A 19,833-nucleotide genomic window follows, 5' to 3' on the forward strand; every position below is an offset into this window, starting at 1 on the left:
GTAGAGCAGGTGTAGGGCAGGTGAGGGGAGGAGCAGGGCAGGTGAGGGGAGGAGCAGGGCGGGTGAGGGGAGGAGTAGAGCAGTTGTAGGGCAGGTGAGGGGAGGAGTAGAGCAGGTGAGGGGAGGAGCAGGGCAGGTGAGGGGAGGAGCAGGGCAGGTGAGGGGAGGAGCAGGGCAGGTGAGGAGCAGGGCGGGTGAGGGGAGGAGCAGAGCAGTTGTAGGGCAGGTGAGGGGAGGAGCAGGGCGGGTGAGGAGCAGAGCAGTTGTAGGGCAGGTGAGGGGAGGAGCAGGGCAGGTGAGGGGAGGAGCAGAGCAGTTGTAGGGCAGGTGAGGGGAGGAGCAGGGCGGGTGAGGGGAGGAGCAGAGCAGTTGTAGGGCAGGTGAGGGGAGGAGCAGGGCGGGTGAGGGGAGGAGCAGAGCAGTTGTAGGGCAGGTGAGGGGAGGAGCAGGGCAGGTGAGGGGAGGAGTAGAGCAGTTGTAGGGCAGGTGAGGGGAGGAGCAGGGCAGGTGAGGGGAGGAGTAGAGCAGAGTTAGGGCAGGTGAGGGGAGGAGGAGGGCAGTTGTAGGGGAGGGGAGGAGTAGGGCAGGTGAGGGGAGGAGCAGGGCAGGTGAGGGGAGGAGCAGGGCGGGTGAGGGGAGTAGAGCAGGTGAGGGGAGGAGTAGAGCAGGTGAGGGGAGGAGCAGGGCAGGTGAGGGGAGGAGTAGGGCAGGTGAGGAGTAGAGCAGTTGTAGGGCAGGTGAGGGGAGGAGCAGGGCAGGTGAGGGGAGGAGCAGGGCGGGTGAGGGGAGGAGCAGAGCAGTTGTAGGGCAGGTGAGGGGAGGAGCAGGGCGTATGTATATGTATGTATGTAATTGCGTGTAACTTCAGAGTAATGTCAGGGTCTGCAGGGAATATTACCCATTATGGATTACTGGGACAGTCGCTGCCTGGTTTCATAAGTCCATTGTGAAAACGCTCTCTGTCCCATGGTGCAGGCAGCAAACATGTCATGATACATGTCCAGGGTAATGTATGGACCAGGCAGGTCGGTAACAGTGGATTGTATAGTACATTTCCATCCTGAGATGAGACATCCCACACTCTTAGGGACAGCATTGGTGAGCCTCAATGGTCTTCCAGGGTGCTTCAAGGATGACAAAATTGGGCTTTGGTGCTTACCAGTTCTGAGTCCATGGGGCACACGAGACGCCCTCCCTAAGAGTTATTTTAATTCATTTAATCCTACAGATTGTAAATTTGCGAGCAGGGCCCTCCTACCTCTCTGTCGGTTTGTATCTACCCAGTTTGTTTAATCACTGTTGTTTCCAATTGTAAAGCGCAACGGAATCTGCCGCGCTATATAAGACGCTGTAACGGAATCTGCTGCGCTATATAAGACACTGTAACAGAATCTGCTGCGTTATATAAGACACTGTAACGGAATCTGCCGCGCTATATAAGACGCTGTAACGGAATCTGCTGCGCTATATAAGACACTGTAACAGAATCTGCTGCGTTATATATGACACTGTAACGGAATCTGCTGCGCTATATAAGACGCTGTAACGGAATCTGCTGCGCTATATAAGACACTGTAACAGAATCTGCTGCGTTATATATGACACTGTAACGGAATCTGCTGCGCTATATAAGACACTGTAACGGAATCTGCCGCGCTATATAAGACACTGTAACAGAATCTGCTGCGTTATATATGACACTGTAACGGAATCTGCTGCGCTATATAAGACACTGTAACAGAATCTGCTGCGTTATATAGGACACTGTAACGGAATCTGCTGCGCTATATAAGACACTGTAACGGAATCTGCTGCGCTATATAAGACACTGTAACGGAATCTGCTGCGCTATATAAGACACTAACAGAATCTGCTGCGTTATATATGACACTGTAACGGAATCTGCTGCGCTATATAAGACACTGTAACAGAATCTGCTGCGCTATATAAGACACTGTAACGGAATCTGCTGCGCTATATAAGACACTAACGGAATCTGCCGCGCTATATAAGACGCTGTAACGGAATCTGCTGCGTTATATATGACACTGTAACGGAATCTGCTGCGCTATATAAGACACTGTAACGGAATCTGCTGCGCTATATAAGCCACTGTAACGGAATATGCCGCGCTATATAAGACACTGTAACAGAATCTGCTGCGTTATATATGACACTGTAACGGAATCTGCTGCGCTATATAAGACACTGTAACCGAATCTGCTGCGTTATATAAGACACTGTAACGGAATCTGCTGCGCTATATAAGACACTGTAACGGAATCTGCTGCGCTATATAAGACACTAACGGAATCTGCTGCGCTATATAAGACGCTGTAACGGAATCTGCTGCACTATATAAGACACTGTAACGGAATCTGCTGCCCTATATAAGACTCTGTAACGGAATCTGCTGCGCTATATAAGACACTGTAACGGAATCTGCTGCGCTATATAAGACACTGTAACGGAATCTGCTGCGCTATATAAGACACTGTAACGGAATCTGCTGCGCTATATAAGACGCTGTAACGGAATCTGCTGCGCTATATAATACACTGTAACGGAATCTGCTGCTCTATATAAGACGCTGTAACGGAATCTGCTGCGCTATATAAGTCACTGTAACGGAATCTGCTGCGCTATATAAGACACTGTAACGGAATCTGCTGTGCTATATAAGACACTGTAACGGAATCTGCCGCGCTATATAAGACACTGCAACGGAATCTGCCGCGCTATATAATAAACTGTAACGGAATCTGTCGCGCTATATAAGACGCTGTAACGGAATCTGCCGCGCTATATAAGACGCTGTAACGGAATCTGCTGCGCTATATAAGACGCTGTAACAGAATCTGCTGCGCTATATAAACGGAATCTGCTGCGCTATATAAGACGCTGTAACGGAATCTGCTGCGCTATATAAGACGCTGTAACGGAATCTGCTGCTATATAAGACACTGTAACGGAATCTGCTGCGCTATATAAGACGCTGTAACGGAATCTGCTGCTATATAAGACACTGTAACGGAATCTGCTGCGCTATATAAGACACTAACGGAATCTGCTGCGCTATATAAGACACTGTAACGGAATCTGCTGCTATATAAGACACTGTAACGGAATCTGCTGTGCTATATAAGACGCTGTAACGGAATCTGCTGTGCTATATAAGACACTGTAACGGAATCTGCTGCGCTATATAAGACACTAACGGAATCTGCTGCGCTATATAAGACACTAACGGAATCTGCTGCGCTATATAAGACACTAACAGAATCTGCTGCGCTATATAAGACACTAACGGAATCTGCTGCGCTATATAAGACACTGTAACAGAATCTGCTGCGCTATATAATAACCTGTAACGGAATCTGCCGCGCTATATAAGACACTGTAACGGAATCTGCCGCGCTATATAAAGACACTGTAACGGAATCTGCTGGGCTATATAAAGACACTGTAACGGAATCTGCTGCGCTATATAAGACGCTGTAACGGAATCTGCTGCGCTATATAAGACGCTGTAACGGAAACTGCCGCGCTATATAAGACACTGTAACAGAATCTGCTGCGCTATATAAGACACTGTAACGGGATCTGCTGCGCTATATAAGACGCTGTAACGGAATCTGCTGCGCTATATAAGACGCTGTAACGGAATCTGCTGCTATATAAGACACTGTAACGGAATCTGCTGCGCTATATAAGACGCTGTAACGGAATCTGCTGCTATATAAGACACTGTAACGGAATCTGCTGCGCTATATAAGACACTAACGGAATCTGCTGCGCTATATAAGACACTGTAACGGAATCTGCCGCGCTATATAAGACACTAACGGAATCTGCTGCGCTATATAAGACACTGTAACGGAATCTGCTGCGCTATATAAGACACTAACAGAATCTGCTGCGCTATATAAGACACTAACGGAATCTGCTGCGCTATATAAGACACTGTAACAGAATCTGCTGCGCTATATAATAACCTGTAACGGAATCTGCCGCGCTATATAAGACACTGTAACGGAATCTGCCGCGCTATATAAGACACTGTAACGGAATCTGCTGGGCTATATAAGACACTGTAACGGAATCTGCTGCGCTATATAAGACGCTGTAACGGAATCTGCTGCGCTATATAAGACGCTGTAACGGAAACTGCAGCGCTATATAAGACACTGTAACAGAATCTGCTGCGCTATATAAGACACTGTAACGGGATCTGCTGCGCTATATGAGACACTGTAACAGAATCTGCTGCGCTATATAAGACACTAACGGAATCTGCTGCGCTATATAAGACACTGTAACGGAATCTGCTGCGCTATATAAGACACTGTAACGGAATCTGCTGCGCTATATAAGACACTGTAACGGAATCTGCCGCGCTATATAAGACACTATAATGGAATCTGCTGCGCTATATAAGACACTGTAACGGAATCTGCCGCGCTATATAAGACGCTGTAACGGAATCTGCTGCGCTATATAAGACGCTGTAACGGAATCTGCTGCGCTATATAAGACACTGTAACGGAATCTGCCGCTATATAAGACACTGTAAATAAATAAATTAAATAAATGAAAGTTATCCTTAGGACATTTGTCGTTAACATAATACTCTAGCTTTCCTTACTCGTTAAATGATGGCAAACGGACGAGCCTCTTCTGTCTACAGAATCCACACACAGCACTACAATATTCCTGTAACCCCCAAGGGGACAGATCATTGCGATGTACTACAATTTAGAGTTCCGTATACAAATATATATGTGTACACACAGCAAATCTAACTCTTACTGCACAGATTATACAACTGGAAAAAGTCACCCGCAAAGCCAGTATAATAGGGGCTGATGGATGCTGATGTATGAGATACACCAGAGAGTGCGGGGAGGAGACTGGTCAGATCTCTGGGCTGGTAACACACAGTGACATGATGTGACGGGGAGAGCAGGAGTATAATAGGGGCTGATGGCTCCTGATGTATGAGATACACCAGAGAGTGCGGGGAGGAGACTGGTGAGATCTCAGGGCTGGTAACACACAGTGACATGATGTGAGGGGAGAGCAGGAGTATAATAGGGGCTGATGGCACCTGATGTATGAGATACACCAGAGAGTGCGGGGAGGAGACTGGTCAGATCTCTGGGCTGGTAACACAGTGACATGATGTGAGGGGAGAGCAGGAGTATAATAGGGGCTGATGGCTGCTGATGTATGAGATACACCAGAGAGTGCGGGGAGGAGACTGGTCAGATCTCTGGGCTGGTAACACAGTGACATGATGTGAGGGGAGAGCAGGAGTATAACAGGGGCTGATGGCTCCTGATGTATGAGATACACCAGAGAGTGCGGGGAGGAGACTGGTCAGATCTCTGGGCTGGTAACACACAGTGACATGATGTGAGGGGGTGAGCAGGAGTATAATAGGGGCTGATGGCTCCTGATGTATGAGATACACAGAGAGAGTGCAGGGAGGAGACTGGTCAGATCTCTGGGCTGGTAACACACAGTGACATGATGTGAGGGGGAGAGCAGGAGTATAATAGGGGCTGATGGCTCCTGATGTATGAGATACACCAGAGAGTGCGGGGAGGAGACTGGTCAGATTTCTGGGCTGGTAACACACAGTGACATGATGTGAGGGGGAGAGCAGGAGTATAATAGGGGCTGATGGCGTCTGATGTATGAGATACACCAGAGAGTGCGGGGAGGAGACTGGTCAGATCTCTGGGCTGGTAACACACAGTGACATGATGTGAGGGGGAGAGCAGGAGTATAATAGGTGCTGATGGCTGCTGATGTAGGAGATACACCAGAGAGTGCGGGGAGGAGACTGGTCAGATCTCTGGGCTGGTAATACACAGTGACATGATGTGAGGGGGAGAGCAGGAGTATAATAGGGGCTGATGGCTCCTGATGTATGAGATACACCAGAGAGTGCGGGGAGGAGACTGGTCAGATCTCTGGGCTGGTAATACACAGTGACATGATGTGAGGGGGAGAGCAGGAGTATAATAGGGGCTGATGGCTCCTGATGTATGAGATACACCAGAGAGTGCGGGGAGGAGACTGGTCAGATCTCTGGGCTGGTAACACACAGTGACATGATGTGAGGGGGAGAGCAGGAGTATAATAGGTGCTGATGGCTGCTGATGTATGAGATACACCAGAGAGTGCGGGGAGGAGACTGGTCAGATCTCTGGGCTGGTAACACACAGTGACATGATGTGAGGGGGAGAGCAGGAGTATAATAGGGGCTGATGGCTCCTGATGTATGAGATACACCAGAGAGTGCGGGGAGGAGACTGGTCAGATCTCTGGGCTGGTAACACACAGTGACATGATGTGAGGGGAGAGCAGGAGTATAATAGGGGCTGATGGCTCCTGATGTATGAGATACACCAGAGAGTGCGGGGAGGAGACTGGTCAGATCTCTGGGCTGGTAATACACAGTGACATGATGTGAGGGGAGAGCAGGAGTATAATAGGGGCTGATGGCGTCTGATGTATGAGATACACCAGAGAGTGCGGGGAGGAGACTGGTCAGATCTCTGGGCTGGTAACACACAGTGACATGATGTGAGGGGGAGAGCAGGAGTATAATAGGGACTGATGGCTCCTGATGTATGAGGTACACCAGAGAGTGCGGGGAGGAGACTGGTCAGATCTCTGGGCTGGTAACACAGTGACGTGATGTGAGGGGGAGAGCAGGAGTATAATAGGTGCTGATGGCTCCTGATGTATGAGATACACCAGAGAGTGCGGGGAGGAGACTGGTCAGATCTCTGGGCTGGTAACACACAGTGACATGATGTGAGGGGGGGAGCAGGAGTATAATAGGGGCTGATGGCTGCTGATGTATGAGATACACCAGAGAGTGCGGGGAGGAGACTGGTCAGATCTCTGGGCTGGTAACACACAGTGACATGATGTGAGGGGGGGAGCAGGAGTATAATAGGGGCTGATGGCTGCTGATGTATGAGATACACCAGAGAGTGCAGGGAGGAGACTGGTCAGATCTCTGGGCTGGTAACACACAGTGACATGATGTTAGGGAGAGCTGGAGTATAATAGGGGCTGATGGCGTCTGATGTATGAGATACACCAGAGAGTGCGTGGAGGAGACTGGTCAGATCTCTGGGCTGGTAACACACAGTGACATGATGTGAGGGGAGAGCAGGAGTATAATAGTGGCTGATGGCTGCTGATGTATGAGATACACCAGAGAGTGCGGGGAGGAGACTGGTCAGATCTCTGGGCTGGTAACACACAGTGACATGATGTGAGAGGGAGAGCAGGAGTATAATAGGGGCTGATGGCTCCTGATGTATGAGATACACCAGAGAGTGCGGGGAGGAGACTGGTCAGATCTCTGGGCTGGTAACACACAGTGACATGATGTGAGGGGGAGAGCAGGAGTATAATAGGGGCTGATGGCGTCTGATGTATGAGATACACCAGAGAGTGCGGGGAGGAGACTGGTCAGATCTCTGGGCTGGTAACACACAGTGACATGATGTGAGGGGGAGAGCAGGAGTATAATAGGGACTGATGGCTCCTGATGTATGAGGTACACCAGAGAGTGCGGGGAGGAGACTGGTCAGATCTCTGGGCTGGTAACACACAGTGACATGATGTGAGGGGGAGAGCAGGAGTATAATAGGGGCTGATGGCTCCTGATGTATGAGATACACCAGAGAGTGCGGGGAGGAGACTGGTCAGATCTCTGGGCTGGTAACACACAGTGACATGATGTGAGGGGGAGAGCAGGAGTATAATAGGTGCTGATGGCTGCTGATGTATGAGATACACCAGAGAGTGCGGGGAGGAGACTGGTCAGATCTCTGGGCTGGTAATACACAGTGACATGATGTGAGGGGGAGAGCAGGAGTATAATAGGGGCTGATGGCTCCTGATGTATGAGATACACCAGAGAGTGCGGGGAGGAGACTGGTCAGATCTCTGGGCTGGTAATACACAGTGACATGATGTGAGGGGGAGAGCAGGAGTATAATAGGGGCTGATGGCTCCTGATGTATGAGATACACCAGAGAGTGCGGGGAGGAGACTGGTCAGATCTCTGGGCTGGTAACACACAGTGACATGATGTGAGGGGGAGAGCAGGAGTATAATAGGTGCTGATGGCTGCTGATGTATGAGATACACCAGAGAGTGCGGGGAGGAGACTGGTCAGATCTCTGGGCTGGTAACACACAGTGACATGATGTGAGGGGGAGAGCAGGAGTATAATAGGGGCTGATGGCTCCTGATGTATGAGATACACCAGAGAGTGCGGGGAGGAGACTGGTCAGATCTCTGGGCTGGTAACACACAGTGACATGATGTGAGGGGAGAGCAGGAGTATAATAGGGGCTGATGGCTCCTGATGTATGAGATACACCAGAGAGTGCGGGGAGGAGACTGGTCAGATCTCTGGGCTGGTAATACACAGTGACATGATGTGAGGGGAGAGCAGGAGTATAATAGGGGCTGATGGCGACTGATGTATGAGATACACCAGAGAGTGCGGGGAGGAGACTGGTCAGATCTCTGGGCTGGTAGCACACAGTGACATGATGTGAGGGGGAGAGCAGGAGTATAATAGGGGCTGACGGCTCCTGATGTATGAGATACACCAGAGAGTGCGGGGAGGAGACTGGTCAGATCTCTGGGCTGGTAACACACAGTGACATGATGTGAGGGGGAGAGCAGGAGTATAATAGGTGCTGATGGCTCCTGATGTATGAGATACACCAGAGAGTGCGGGGAGGAGACTGGTCAGATCTCTGGGCTGGTAACACACAGTGACATGATGTGAGGGGGGGAGCAGGAGTATAATAGGGGCTGATGGCTGCTGATGTATGAGATACACCAGAGAGTGCAGGGAGGAGACTGGTCAGATCTCTGGGCTGGTAACACACAGTGACATGATGTGAGGGGGAGAGCAGGAGTATAATAGGGGCTGATGGCGTCTGATGTATGAGATACACCAGAGAGTGCGGGGAGGAGACTGGTCAGATCTCTGGGCTGGTAACACACAGTGACATGATGTTAGGGGGAGAGCTGGAGTATAATAGGGGCTGATGGCTCCTGATGTATGAGATACACCAGAGAGTGCGTGGAGGAGACTGGTCAGATCTCTGGGCTGGTAACACACAGTGACATGATGTTAGGGGGAGAGCTGGAGTATAATAGGGGCTGATGGCTCCTGATGTATGAGATACACCAGAGAGTGCGTGGAGGAGACTGGTCAGATCTCTGGGCTGGTAACACACAGTGACATGATGTGAGGGGAGAGCAGGAGTATAATAGTGGCTGATGGCTGCTGATGTATGAGATACACCAGAGAGTGCGGGGAGGAGACTGGTCAGATCTCTGGGCTGGTAACACACAGTGACATGATGTGAGAGGGAGAGCAGGAGTATAATAGGGGCTGATGGCTCCTGATGTATGAGATACACCAGAGAGTGCGGGGAGGAGACTGGTCAGATCTCTGGGCTGGTAACACACAGTGACATGATGTGAGGGGGAGAGCAGGAGTATAATAGGGGCTGATGGCACCTGATGTATGAGATACACCAGAGAGTGCGGGGAGGAGACTGGTCAGATCTCTGGGCTGGTAACACACAGTGACATGATGTGAGGGGGAGAGCAGGAGTATAATAGGGGCTGATGGCTGCTGATGTATGAGATACACCAGAGAGTGCGGGGAGGAGACTGGTCAGATCTCTGGGCTGGTAACACACAGTGACGTGATGTGAGGGGAGAGCAGGAGTATAATAGGGGCTGATGGCTCCTGATGTAGGAGATACACCAGAGAGTGCGGGGAGGAGACTGGTCAGATCTCTGGGCTGGAAACACACAGTGACATGATGTAAGGGAGAGCAGGAGTATAATAGGGGCTGATGGCTCCTGATGTATGAGATACACCAGAGAGTGCAGGGAGGAGACTGGTCAGATCTCTGGGCTGGTAACATACAGTGACATGATGTAAGGGGAGAGCAGGAGTATAATAGGGGCTGATGGCTCCTGATGTATGAGATACACCAGAGAGTGCGGGGAGGAGACTGGTCAGATCTCTGGGCTGGTAACACACAGTGACATGATGTGAGGGGGAGAGCAGGAGTATAATAGGGGCTGATGGCTGCTGATGTACGAGATACACCAGAGAGTGTGGGGAGGAGACTGGTCAGATCTCTGGGCTGGTAACACACAGTGACATGATGTGAGGTGGAGAGCAGGAGTATAATAGGGGCTGATGGCTCCTGACTCTCCCACTGGGCAGATTCATTCTACTCATTGGGAGAATATGTGACTCTTCTCTGTAATATGTATTTATTACTCACTTGTGCTGATATCTGTAGGGATTTCCTCCTCCTTACACTGCTGATCACCCCTCACATACGTCTCTTCTCCCCCTGTATCTTCTGCTTTGATATCAGTCACGTACGTCTCTGCTGCCACCTCTATATCTTCTACCTTAATATCTGTCACATTTTCACCCTAAAACACCATGTTAATACAGTGTGATTACATTAATTGAGACTAAACAGTATAATATTAGTGCATTATTATAGTGAAGACTATGCATTTATAGAGGAGACTGAAGAATAGGAGTTAGATAAATGTAATCCCCGGCCTCTAGTCCCTCCTACTGGCACAGAAAATGAAGTTATTTCCCCACGTAGACCACACAAATATACAGTAAGAACCACAAAATAATAAACAGGGGGGGAGGGGGACCCTGTGTCATCCAGATGGACTCAGAGGGGTCAGTGAAGAAAGAAATCGGTACTTGTTTCCTAGCACGAAGTGCATCTGCGACGACATGGATAGTGGGGTTATGAAAAGGTCGGAGGACACGTACCGCCGCCCCTCGCGGTATTGTTGCGCCGGCCAGGCTTCGGGTTGGCGTTGATAGTGGATATGGCATTGACAATGGGGGTGCATTTCACATTGTAAGCACCCATCAGGGTGCTTGTACAATTAAAAATCGCAGCTGTGTAATTGCCTGGAAGCCAAAATCATTCTGTCACAATGAAATGTTAATAGAGGAAAACTAAGACACCAACTCCAGGACCCTCCAAACATAAATCTGTCTTATAAATATCAGAACATACTATACAACAAGGGATAAACTATTATAAGCATAGGTGGAACTTTATCCAACCTCACCTACTATGTAACTATGTAATAGCCAGCAGGAAAGACACCTTCACATAAGCCAACACCGGTCCACTGACTGTAGGTTCAAACAGGGCCAGATCCAGGTGGAAGATATGGAGGCCCCATCACTGAACGCCTTCAGAACAGGACCGAATCCTGGCCCTTTACTGCTAGAAGATGAAGACCCTCTGCATAGAGCAACTTCCCGGAAGGAATAAGATTGTGTAAATACAGCCCAACCTAGTCCCCAAACCCTATGGTAGTCGCTGGAGCTGGATAATGGGCAGAGATCATAGTCCAGGCCAATCATGCAGAAAATCCTCAGATCGTCAGAGCCAAGCCAAACCTGGGTATGGAAACAGATCTGAGATGTTGGCACCAAGGAGGATCCACAACCATGAACAGAGAGTGAGAAGATGAGCAGCAACATGAAGAGAAGTAGGCCATCAAACCCCACCGGGCCATCATCCGGGCCATCAGTACCATCCTCCCCCATCAGATCATCCTCCATGGCCATCTAAAGGTCTCCTGACCTGGCTCTATAGCAAAAGAGATACTTATTCAGCCTTGTGGCCATCTGGTCAATGTCTGGAGATCCCAAGCGTTCCCTTGATGGTGCTCCCCCTCCACTCTCTCTCTTGTTCCTTTCCAATTGACCACACTAACCCTAATTGTCGCCCACTTCACGACATGAAAGACCTGATTCTGCTCTGCCTAGTGATATAGGGCACAGCCTCGGCTCAGGACAATTCTCTTAGGTTCCGGATCCACCAGCAACGATGATCGTTTAATGATTGTTAATGGGAAACCATTGGCTTCCAGTTGTTGTTGAACTACACATCCCAACATGCCCTGCTACAGTTTTGCTATTTGGCCATGCTAAAACTGTTACAGAGCATGCTGGGATGTGTAGTTCAACCACAGCTGGGAGCCAAAATTTGCCCATGCCTGGTTTAGCAGAACCACCAAGCCAAACATGAGTTGTATAGAGGTACATTATCCACCATGGTAAGGAGTTCCCCCAAACACAGGCCAAAGTGGATGTCCTCTGAAATCTGCCCAGGAAACAGCCAGGACCATCCGTAAGGCAGTCAGATGGTAGATTAGAACAGCACCTCCATATCTGCACCCGCAAGGGGATAGATACAGCCAGGCCTCTCCCAGTACAACCTGACAAAGGGATTACCAGTGTCATCGCTCTTCAGATGTCCAAGAAGGAAAATCATCAATGTCATATATCCAACCTCTGTTCCAGAACCCAAAGCCCAGTACACATGAAAAAGCTAGGGCCCCCCACACAGTTTATCCCTTTGCCTTTGTGGGTAGAGACACCCCCCCCCCCCCCCGCTGTGGGGGAGGGGGCAGACACACACCCACTGTGGGTGCCTACACAGTGCTGCAGTGCTGTGGGGGAGGGGGGGGGCAGAGACGCCCCCCGCTGTGGGGGAGGGGGGGCAGAGACGCCCCCCGCTGTGGGGGAGGGGCGCAGAGACATCCCACGCTGTGAGGGAGGGGGGGGCGCAGAGACACCCCCAGCTGTGGGGGAGGGGGGGGGCGCAGAGACACCCCCAGCTATGGGGGGGGGGCTGAGACACCCCCAGCTGTGGGGGAGGGGGGGGCTGAGACACCCCCAGCTGTGGGGGAGGGGGGGGGCTGAGACACCCCCAGCTGTGGGGGAGGGGGGGGCTGAGACACCCCCAGCTGTGGGGGAGGGGGGGGGCTGAGACACCCCCAGCTGTGGGGGAGGGGGGGGGGCTGAGACACCCCCAGCTGTGGGGGGGGGCGCTGAGACACCCCCCGCTGTGGGGGAGGGGGGGCTGAGACACACCCACTGTGGGGGAGGGGAGGCTGAGACACACCCCGCTGTGGGGGAGGGGAGGCTGAGACACACCCCGCTGTGGGGGAGGGGAGGCTGAGACACACCCCGCTGTGGGAGAGGGGCAGAGACACCCCCGCTGTGGGGGAGGGTGGGGGAGAGGCAGAGACACCCCCCGCTGTGGGGGAGGGGGGGCAGACGCCCCCCGCTGTGGGGGAGGGGGGGGGCAGAGACGCCCCCCGCTGTGGGGGAGGGGGGGGGGCAGAGACGCCCCCCGCTGTGGGGGAGGGGGGGGGCAGAGACGCCCCCCGCTGTGGGGGAGGGGGGGGGGGCAGAGACGCCCCCCGCTGTGGGGGAGGGGGGGCAGAGACGCCCCCCGCTGTGGGGGAGGGGCGCAGAGACACCCCCCGCTGTGAGGGAGGGGGGGGCGCAGAGACACTGTGGGGGAGGGTGAGGGGGGGCAGAGACACTCCCCGCTGTGGGGGAGGGTGGGGGGGCAGAGACACCACCCGCTGTGGGGGAGGGTGGGGGGGGGGGCAGAGACACCCCCCGCTGTGGGGGAGGGTGGGGGGGCAAAGACACCCCCCGCTGTGGGGGAGGGGGCAGACACACACCCACTGTGGGTGCCTACACAGTGCTGCAGTGCTGTGGGGGAGGGGGGGGCAGAGACGCCCCCCGCTGTGGGGGAGGGGGGGCAGAGACGCCCCCCGCTGTGGGGGAGGGGCGCAGAGACATCCCACGCTGTGAGGGAGGGGGGGGCGCAGAGACACCCCCAGCTGTGGGGGAGGGGGGGCAGAGGCGCCCCCCGCTGTGGGGGAGGGGGGGCAGAGACGCCCCCCGCTGTGGGGGAGGGGGGGAGAGGCAGACACCCCCCCGCTGTGGGGGAGGGTGAGGGGGGGCAGAGACACCCCCCCGCTGTGGGGGAGGGTGAGGGGGGGCAGAGACACCCCCCCGCTGTGGGGGAGGGTGAGGGGGGGCAGAGACACTCCCCGCTGTGGGGGAGGGTGGGGGGGCAGAGACACCCCCCGCTGTGGGGGAGGGGGCAGACACACACCCACTGTGGGTGCCTACACAGTGCTGGATGCAGTCCCAGAAATCACACTTCCATAAGGAGACTGGAGAATTACTAACTGCATAAGCTCTGAATAAAAGTCAGTTTCCCGTGGATGTGGGAGACTGCAGGATATATTACCTAGTGCTAAGCCTCCCTTCTATACCCACAGGGGGTGCAGGAGCCTGTGATCATTTACACACAAACCCAACCTGGTCGCAGAGTCTCATACGTCCTTCTCCCCACCCCCTACTGCACAATAGCCTCCCCATGCGTCATATACATACAAGAAGTCACTGTGTGATTGGTACAACGCTACAGCCACACCTACCTGATCCTCCTGTGGGGTCCTGTGATTCTCCTCTGTACAATCCTGGGAATACAGAGGACGGGGACATCTCTCTGGGGTATCTCTGTTACTGGGCCCATCTGTAGGAGACACGCAGTGACTGAGGACATGGTATATATGTGATTATCCTGGGAATACAAAGGACGGGGACATCTCTCTGGGGTATTCCTGTTACTGGGCCCATCTGTAGGAGACACGCAGTGATTGAGGACATGGTATATATGTGATTATCCTGGGAATACAAAGGACGGGGACATCTCTCTGGGGTATCTCTGTTACTGGGCCCATCTGTAGGAGACACGCAGTGACTGAGGACATTGTATATATGTAATTATCCTGGGAATACAAAGGACGGGGACATCTCTCTGGGGTATTCCTGTTACTGGGCCCATCTGTAGGAGACACGCAGTGATTGAGGACATGGTATATATGTGATTATCCTGGGAATACAGAGGACGGGGACATCTCTCTGGGGTATCTCTGTTACTGGGCCCATCTGTAGGAGACACGCAGTGACTGAGGACATTGTATATATGTGATTATCCTGGGAATACAGAGGACGGGGACATCTCTCTGGGGTATTCCTGTTACTGGGCCCATCTGTAGGAGACACACAGTGACTGAGGACATGGTATATATGTGATTATCCTGGGAATACAGAGGACGGGGACATCTCTCTGGGGTATTCCTGTTACTGGGCCCATCTGTAGGAGACACACAGTGACTGAGTACATGGTATATATGTGATTATCCTGGGAATACAGAGGACGGGGACATCTCTCTGGGGTATTCCTGTTACTGGGCCCATCTGTAGGAGACACACAGTGACTGAGGACATGGTATATATGTGATTATCCTGGGAATACAGAGGACGGGGACATCTCTCTGGGGTATTCCTGTTACTGGCCCCATCTGTAGGAGACACGCAGTGACTGAGGACATTGTATATATGTGATTATCCTGGGAATACAGAGGACGGGGACATCTCTCTGGGGTATTCCTGTTACTGGGCCCATCTGTAGGAGATACACAGTGACTGAGGACATGGTATATATGTGATTATCCTGGGAATACAGAGGACGGGGACATCTCTCTGGGGTATTCCAGTTACTGGGCCCATCTGTAGGAGACACACAGTGACTGAGGACATTGTATATATGTGATTATCCTGGGAATACAGAGGACGGGGATATCTCTCTGGGGTATTCCTGTTACTGGGCCCATCTGTAGGGGACACGCAGTGACTAAGGACATGGTATATATGGGATTATCCTGGAAATACAGAGGACGGGGACATCTCTCTGGGGTATTCCTGTTACTGGGCCCATCTGTAGGAGACACGCAGTGACTGAGGACATGGTATATATGTGATTATCCTGGGAATACAGAGGACGGGGACATCTCTCTGGGGTATTCCTGTTACTGGACCCATCTGTAGGAGACACACAGTGACTGAGGACATGGTAAATATGTGATTATCCTGGGAATACAGAGGACGGGGACATCTCTCTGGGGTATTCCTGTTACTGGGCCCATCTGTAGGAGACACGCAGTGACTGAGTACATTGTATATATGTGATTATCCTGGGAATACAGAGGACGGGGACATCTCTCTGGGGTATCTCTGTTACTGGGACCATCTGTAGGAGACACGCAGTGACTGAGTACATTGTATATATGTGATTATCCTGGGAATACAGAGGACGGGGACATCTCTCTGGGGTATCCCTGTTACTGGGCCCATCTGTAGGAGACACACAGTGACGGAGGACATAGTATATATGTGATTATCCTGGGAATACAGAGGACGGGGACATCTCTCTGGGGTATTCCTGTTACTGGCCCATCTGTAGGAGACACGCAGTGACTGAGGACATGGCATATATGGGATTATCCTGGAAATACAGAGGACGGGGACATCTCTCTGGGGTATTCCTGTTACTGGGCCCATCTGTAGGAGACACGCAGTGACTGAGGACATGGTATATATGTGATTATCCTGGGAATACAGAGGACGGGGACATCTCTCTGGGGTATTCCTGTTACTGGACCCATCTGTAGGAGACACACAGTGACTGAGGACATGGTAAATATGTGATTATCCTGGGAATACAGAGGACGGGGACATCTCTCTGGGGTATTCCTGTTACTGGCCCATCTGTAGGAGACACACAGTGACTGAGGACATGGTATATATGTGATTATCCTGGGAATACAGAGGATGGGGACATCTCTCTGGGGTATTCCTGTTACTGGACCCATCTGTAGGAGACACACAGTGACTGAGGACATGGTAAATATGTGATTATCCTGGGAATACAGAGGACGGGGACATCTCTCTGGGGTATTCCTGTTACTGGCCCATCTGTAGGAGACACACAGTGACTGAGGACATGGTATATATGTGATTATCCTGGGAATACAGAGGACGGGGACATCTCTCTGGGGTATTCCTGTTACTGGCCCATCTGTAGGAGACACACAGTGACTGAGGACATGGTATATATGTGATTATCCTGGGAATACAGAGGACGGGGACATCTCTCTGGGGTATTCCTGTTACTGGCCCCATCTGTAGGAGACACGCAGTGACTGAGTACATTGTATATATGTGATTATCCTGGGAATACAGAGGATGGGGACATCTCTCTGGGGTATTCCTGTTACTGGGCCCATCTGTAGGAGACACACAGTGACTGAGGACATGGTATATATGTGATTATCCTGGGAATACAGAGGACGGGGACATCTCTCTGGGGTATTCCTGTTACTGGGCCCATCTGTAGGAGACACACAGTGACTGAGGACATTGTATATATGTGATTATCCTGGGAATACAGAGGACGGGGACATCTCTCTGGGGTATTCCTGTTACTGGGCCCATCTGTAGGAGACACACAGTGACTGAGTACATGGTATATATGTGATTATCCTGGGAATACAGAGGACGGGGACATCTCTCTGGGGTATCCCTGTTACTGGCCCCATCTGTAGGAGACACACAGTGACTGAGGACATGGTATATATGTGATTATCCTGGGAATACAGAGGACGGGGACATCTCTCTGGGGTATTCCTGTTACTGGGCCCATCTGTAGGAGACACACAGTGACTGAGTACATGGTATATATGTGATTATCCTGGGAATACAGAGGACGGGGACATCTCTCTGGGGTATTCCTGTTACTGGCCCATCTGTAGGAGACACGCAGTGACTGAGGACATGGTATATATGTGATTATCCTGGGAATACAGAGGACGGGGACATCTCTCTGGGGTATTCCTGTTACTGGCCCATCTGTAGGAGACACGCAGTGACTGAGGACATGGTATATATGTGATTATCAGATGCTGGGTGTATATAGGGGACCCCCATACCTGCTCTCCCCTGTACAATAAATGTCTCCTCTTACCCAGTGATGTGAGGGGCCGGTGATTCTCCATCATCACGTCCTTGTACAGACCCCTGTGTTCCTCTATATACTCCCCCTCCTGCACGGAGAGATAGACAGTGACATCCTGACACCTTATAGAAACCTAACACACACAATGATACAGTCATCACCCAGACACATCCCCCGTTGTTACAGTATAACGTCACATTCCCAGCAGTCACCTTTCCGCTCATATCCCCCGGTGTAACTGTATAACGTCCCATTCCCAGCAGTCACCTCTCCAGTCACATCCCCGGTGTTACTGTATAACGTCCCATTCCCAGCAGTCACCTCTCCGGTCACATCCCCCGGTGTTACTGTATAACGTCCCATTCCCAGCAGTCACCTCCCCGGTCACATCCCCCGGTGTTACTGTATAACGTCCCATTCCCAGCAGTCACCTCCCCGGTGTTACTGTATAACGCCCAATTCCCAGCAGTCACCTCTCCGGTCACATCCCCCGATGTTACTGTATAACGTCCCATTCCCAGCGGTCCCCTCTCCGGTCACATCCCCCGGTGTAACTGTATAACGTCCCATTCCCAGCAGTCACCTCTCCGGTCACATCCCCCGGTGTTACTGTAGAACATCCCATTCCCAGGAGTCACCTCTCCGGTCACATCCCCCCGGTGTTACTGTATAACGTCCCATTCCCAGCGGTCCCCTCTCCGGTCACATCCCCCGGTGTTACTGTATAACGTCCCATTCCCAGCAGTCACCTCTCCGGTCACATCCCCCGGTGTTACTGTAGAACATCCCATTCCCAGCAGTCACCTCTCCGGTCACATCCCTCGGTGTTACTGTATAACGTCCCATTCCCAGCAGTCACCTCTCCGGTCACATCCCCCTGTGTTAATGTATAACGTCCCATTCCCAGCAGTCACCTCTCCGGTCACATCCCCCGGTGTTACTGTACAACGTCCCATTCCCAGCAGTCACCTCTCCGGTCACACCCCCCGGTGTTACTGTACAACGTCCCATTCCCAGCAGTCACCTCTCCGGTCACACCCCCCGGTGTTACTGTACAACGTCCCATTCCCAGCAGTCACCTCTCCGGTCACATCCCCCGGTGTTACTGTATAACGTCCCATTCCCAGCAGTCACCTCTCCGGTCACATCCCCCAGTGTTACTGTATAACGTCCCATTCCCAGCAGTCACCTCTCCGGTCACATCCCCCGGTGTTACTGTATAACGTCCCATTCCCAGCAGTCACCTCTCCGGTCACATCCCCCGGTGTTACTGTATAACGTACCATTCCCAGCAGTCACCTCTCCGGTCACATCCCCCGGTGTTACTATATAACGTACCATTCCCAGCAGTCACCTCTCCGGTCACATCCCCAGGTGTTACTGTATAACGTCCCATTCCCAGCAGTCACCTCTCCGGTCACATCCCCCGGGGTTACTGTATAACGTCCCATTTCCAGCAGTCACCTCTCCTGTCACATCCCCCGGTGTTACTGTATAACGTCCCATTCCCAGCAGTCACCTCTCCGGTCACATCCCCCGGTGTTACTGTATAACGTCCCATTCCCAGCAGTCACCTCTCCGGTCACATCCCCCGGTGTTACTGTATAACATCCCATTCCCAGCAGTCACCTCTCCGGTCACATCTCCCGGTGTTACTGTATAACGTCCCATTCCCAGCAGTCACCTCTCCGGTCACATCCCCCGGTGTTACTGTATAACGTCCCATTCCCAGCAGTCACCTCTCCGGTCACATCCCCCGGTGTTACTGTATAACGTCCCATTCCCAGCAGTCACCTCTCCGGTCACATCCCCCGGTGTTACTGTATAACGTCCCATTCCCAGCAGTCACCTCTCCGGTCACATCCCCCGGTGTTACTGTATAACGTCCCATTCCCAGCAGTCACCTCTCCGGTCACATCCCCCGGTGTTACTGTATAACGTACCATTCCCAGCAGTCACCTCTCCGGTCACATCCCCCGGTGTTACTGTATAACATACCATTCCCAGCAGTCACCTCTCCGGTCACATCCCC

General features: G+C 52.1%; 1 protein-coding gene across 2 annotated transcripts in view; it reads right to left on the reverse strand.

Annotated features, from left to right (window-relative positions):
- LOC146009843 (uncharacterized) overlaps positions 1 to 19,833 on the reverse strand; it is a 36,076-nt gene that overhangs the window by 14,297 nt on the left and 1,946 nt on the right. For both annotated transcript variants that reach the window (XM_083150381.1, XM_083150382.1), the window contains exons 3-5: positions 17,811 to 17,889; positions 14,380 to 14,477; positions 10,362 to 10,518 (exon numbers count right to left, since the gene is read on the reverse strand). In XM_083150381.1, coding sequence (XP_083006507.1) covers positions 10,362 to 10,518; positions 14,380 to 14,477; positions 17,811 to 17,844 — 289 coding nt within the window. In that variant the 5' untranslated portion in view covers positions 17,845 to 17,889. The remainder of the gene's footprint in view (positions 1 to 10,361; positions 10,519 to 14,379; positions 14,478 to 17,810; positions 17,890 to 19,833) is intronic.

This window comes from Crinia signifera, chromosome 6 (genome assembly GCF_055691185.1).
Source record: "Crinia signifera chromosome 6, ASM5569118v1, whole genome shotgun sequence".
Taxonomy (NCBI): domain Eukaryota; kingdom Metazoa; phylum Chordata; class Amphibia; order Anura; family Myobatrachidae; genus Crinia; species Crinia signifera.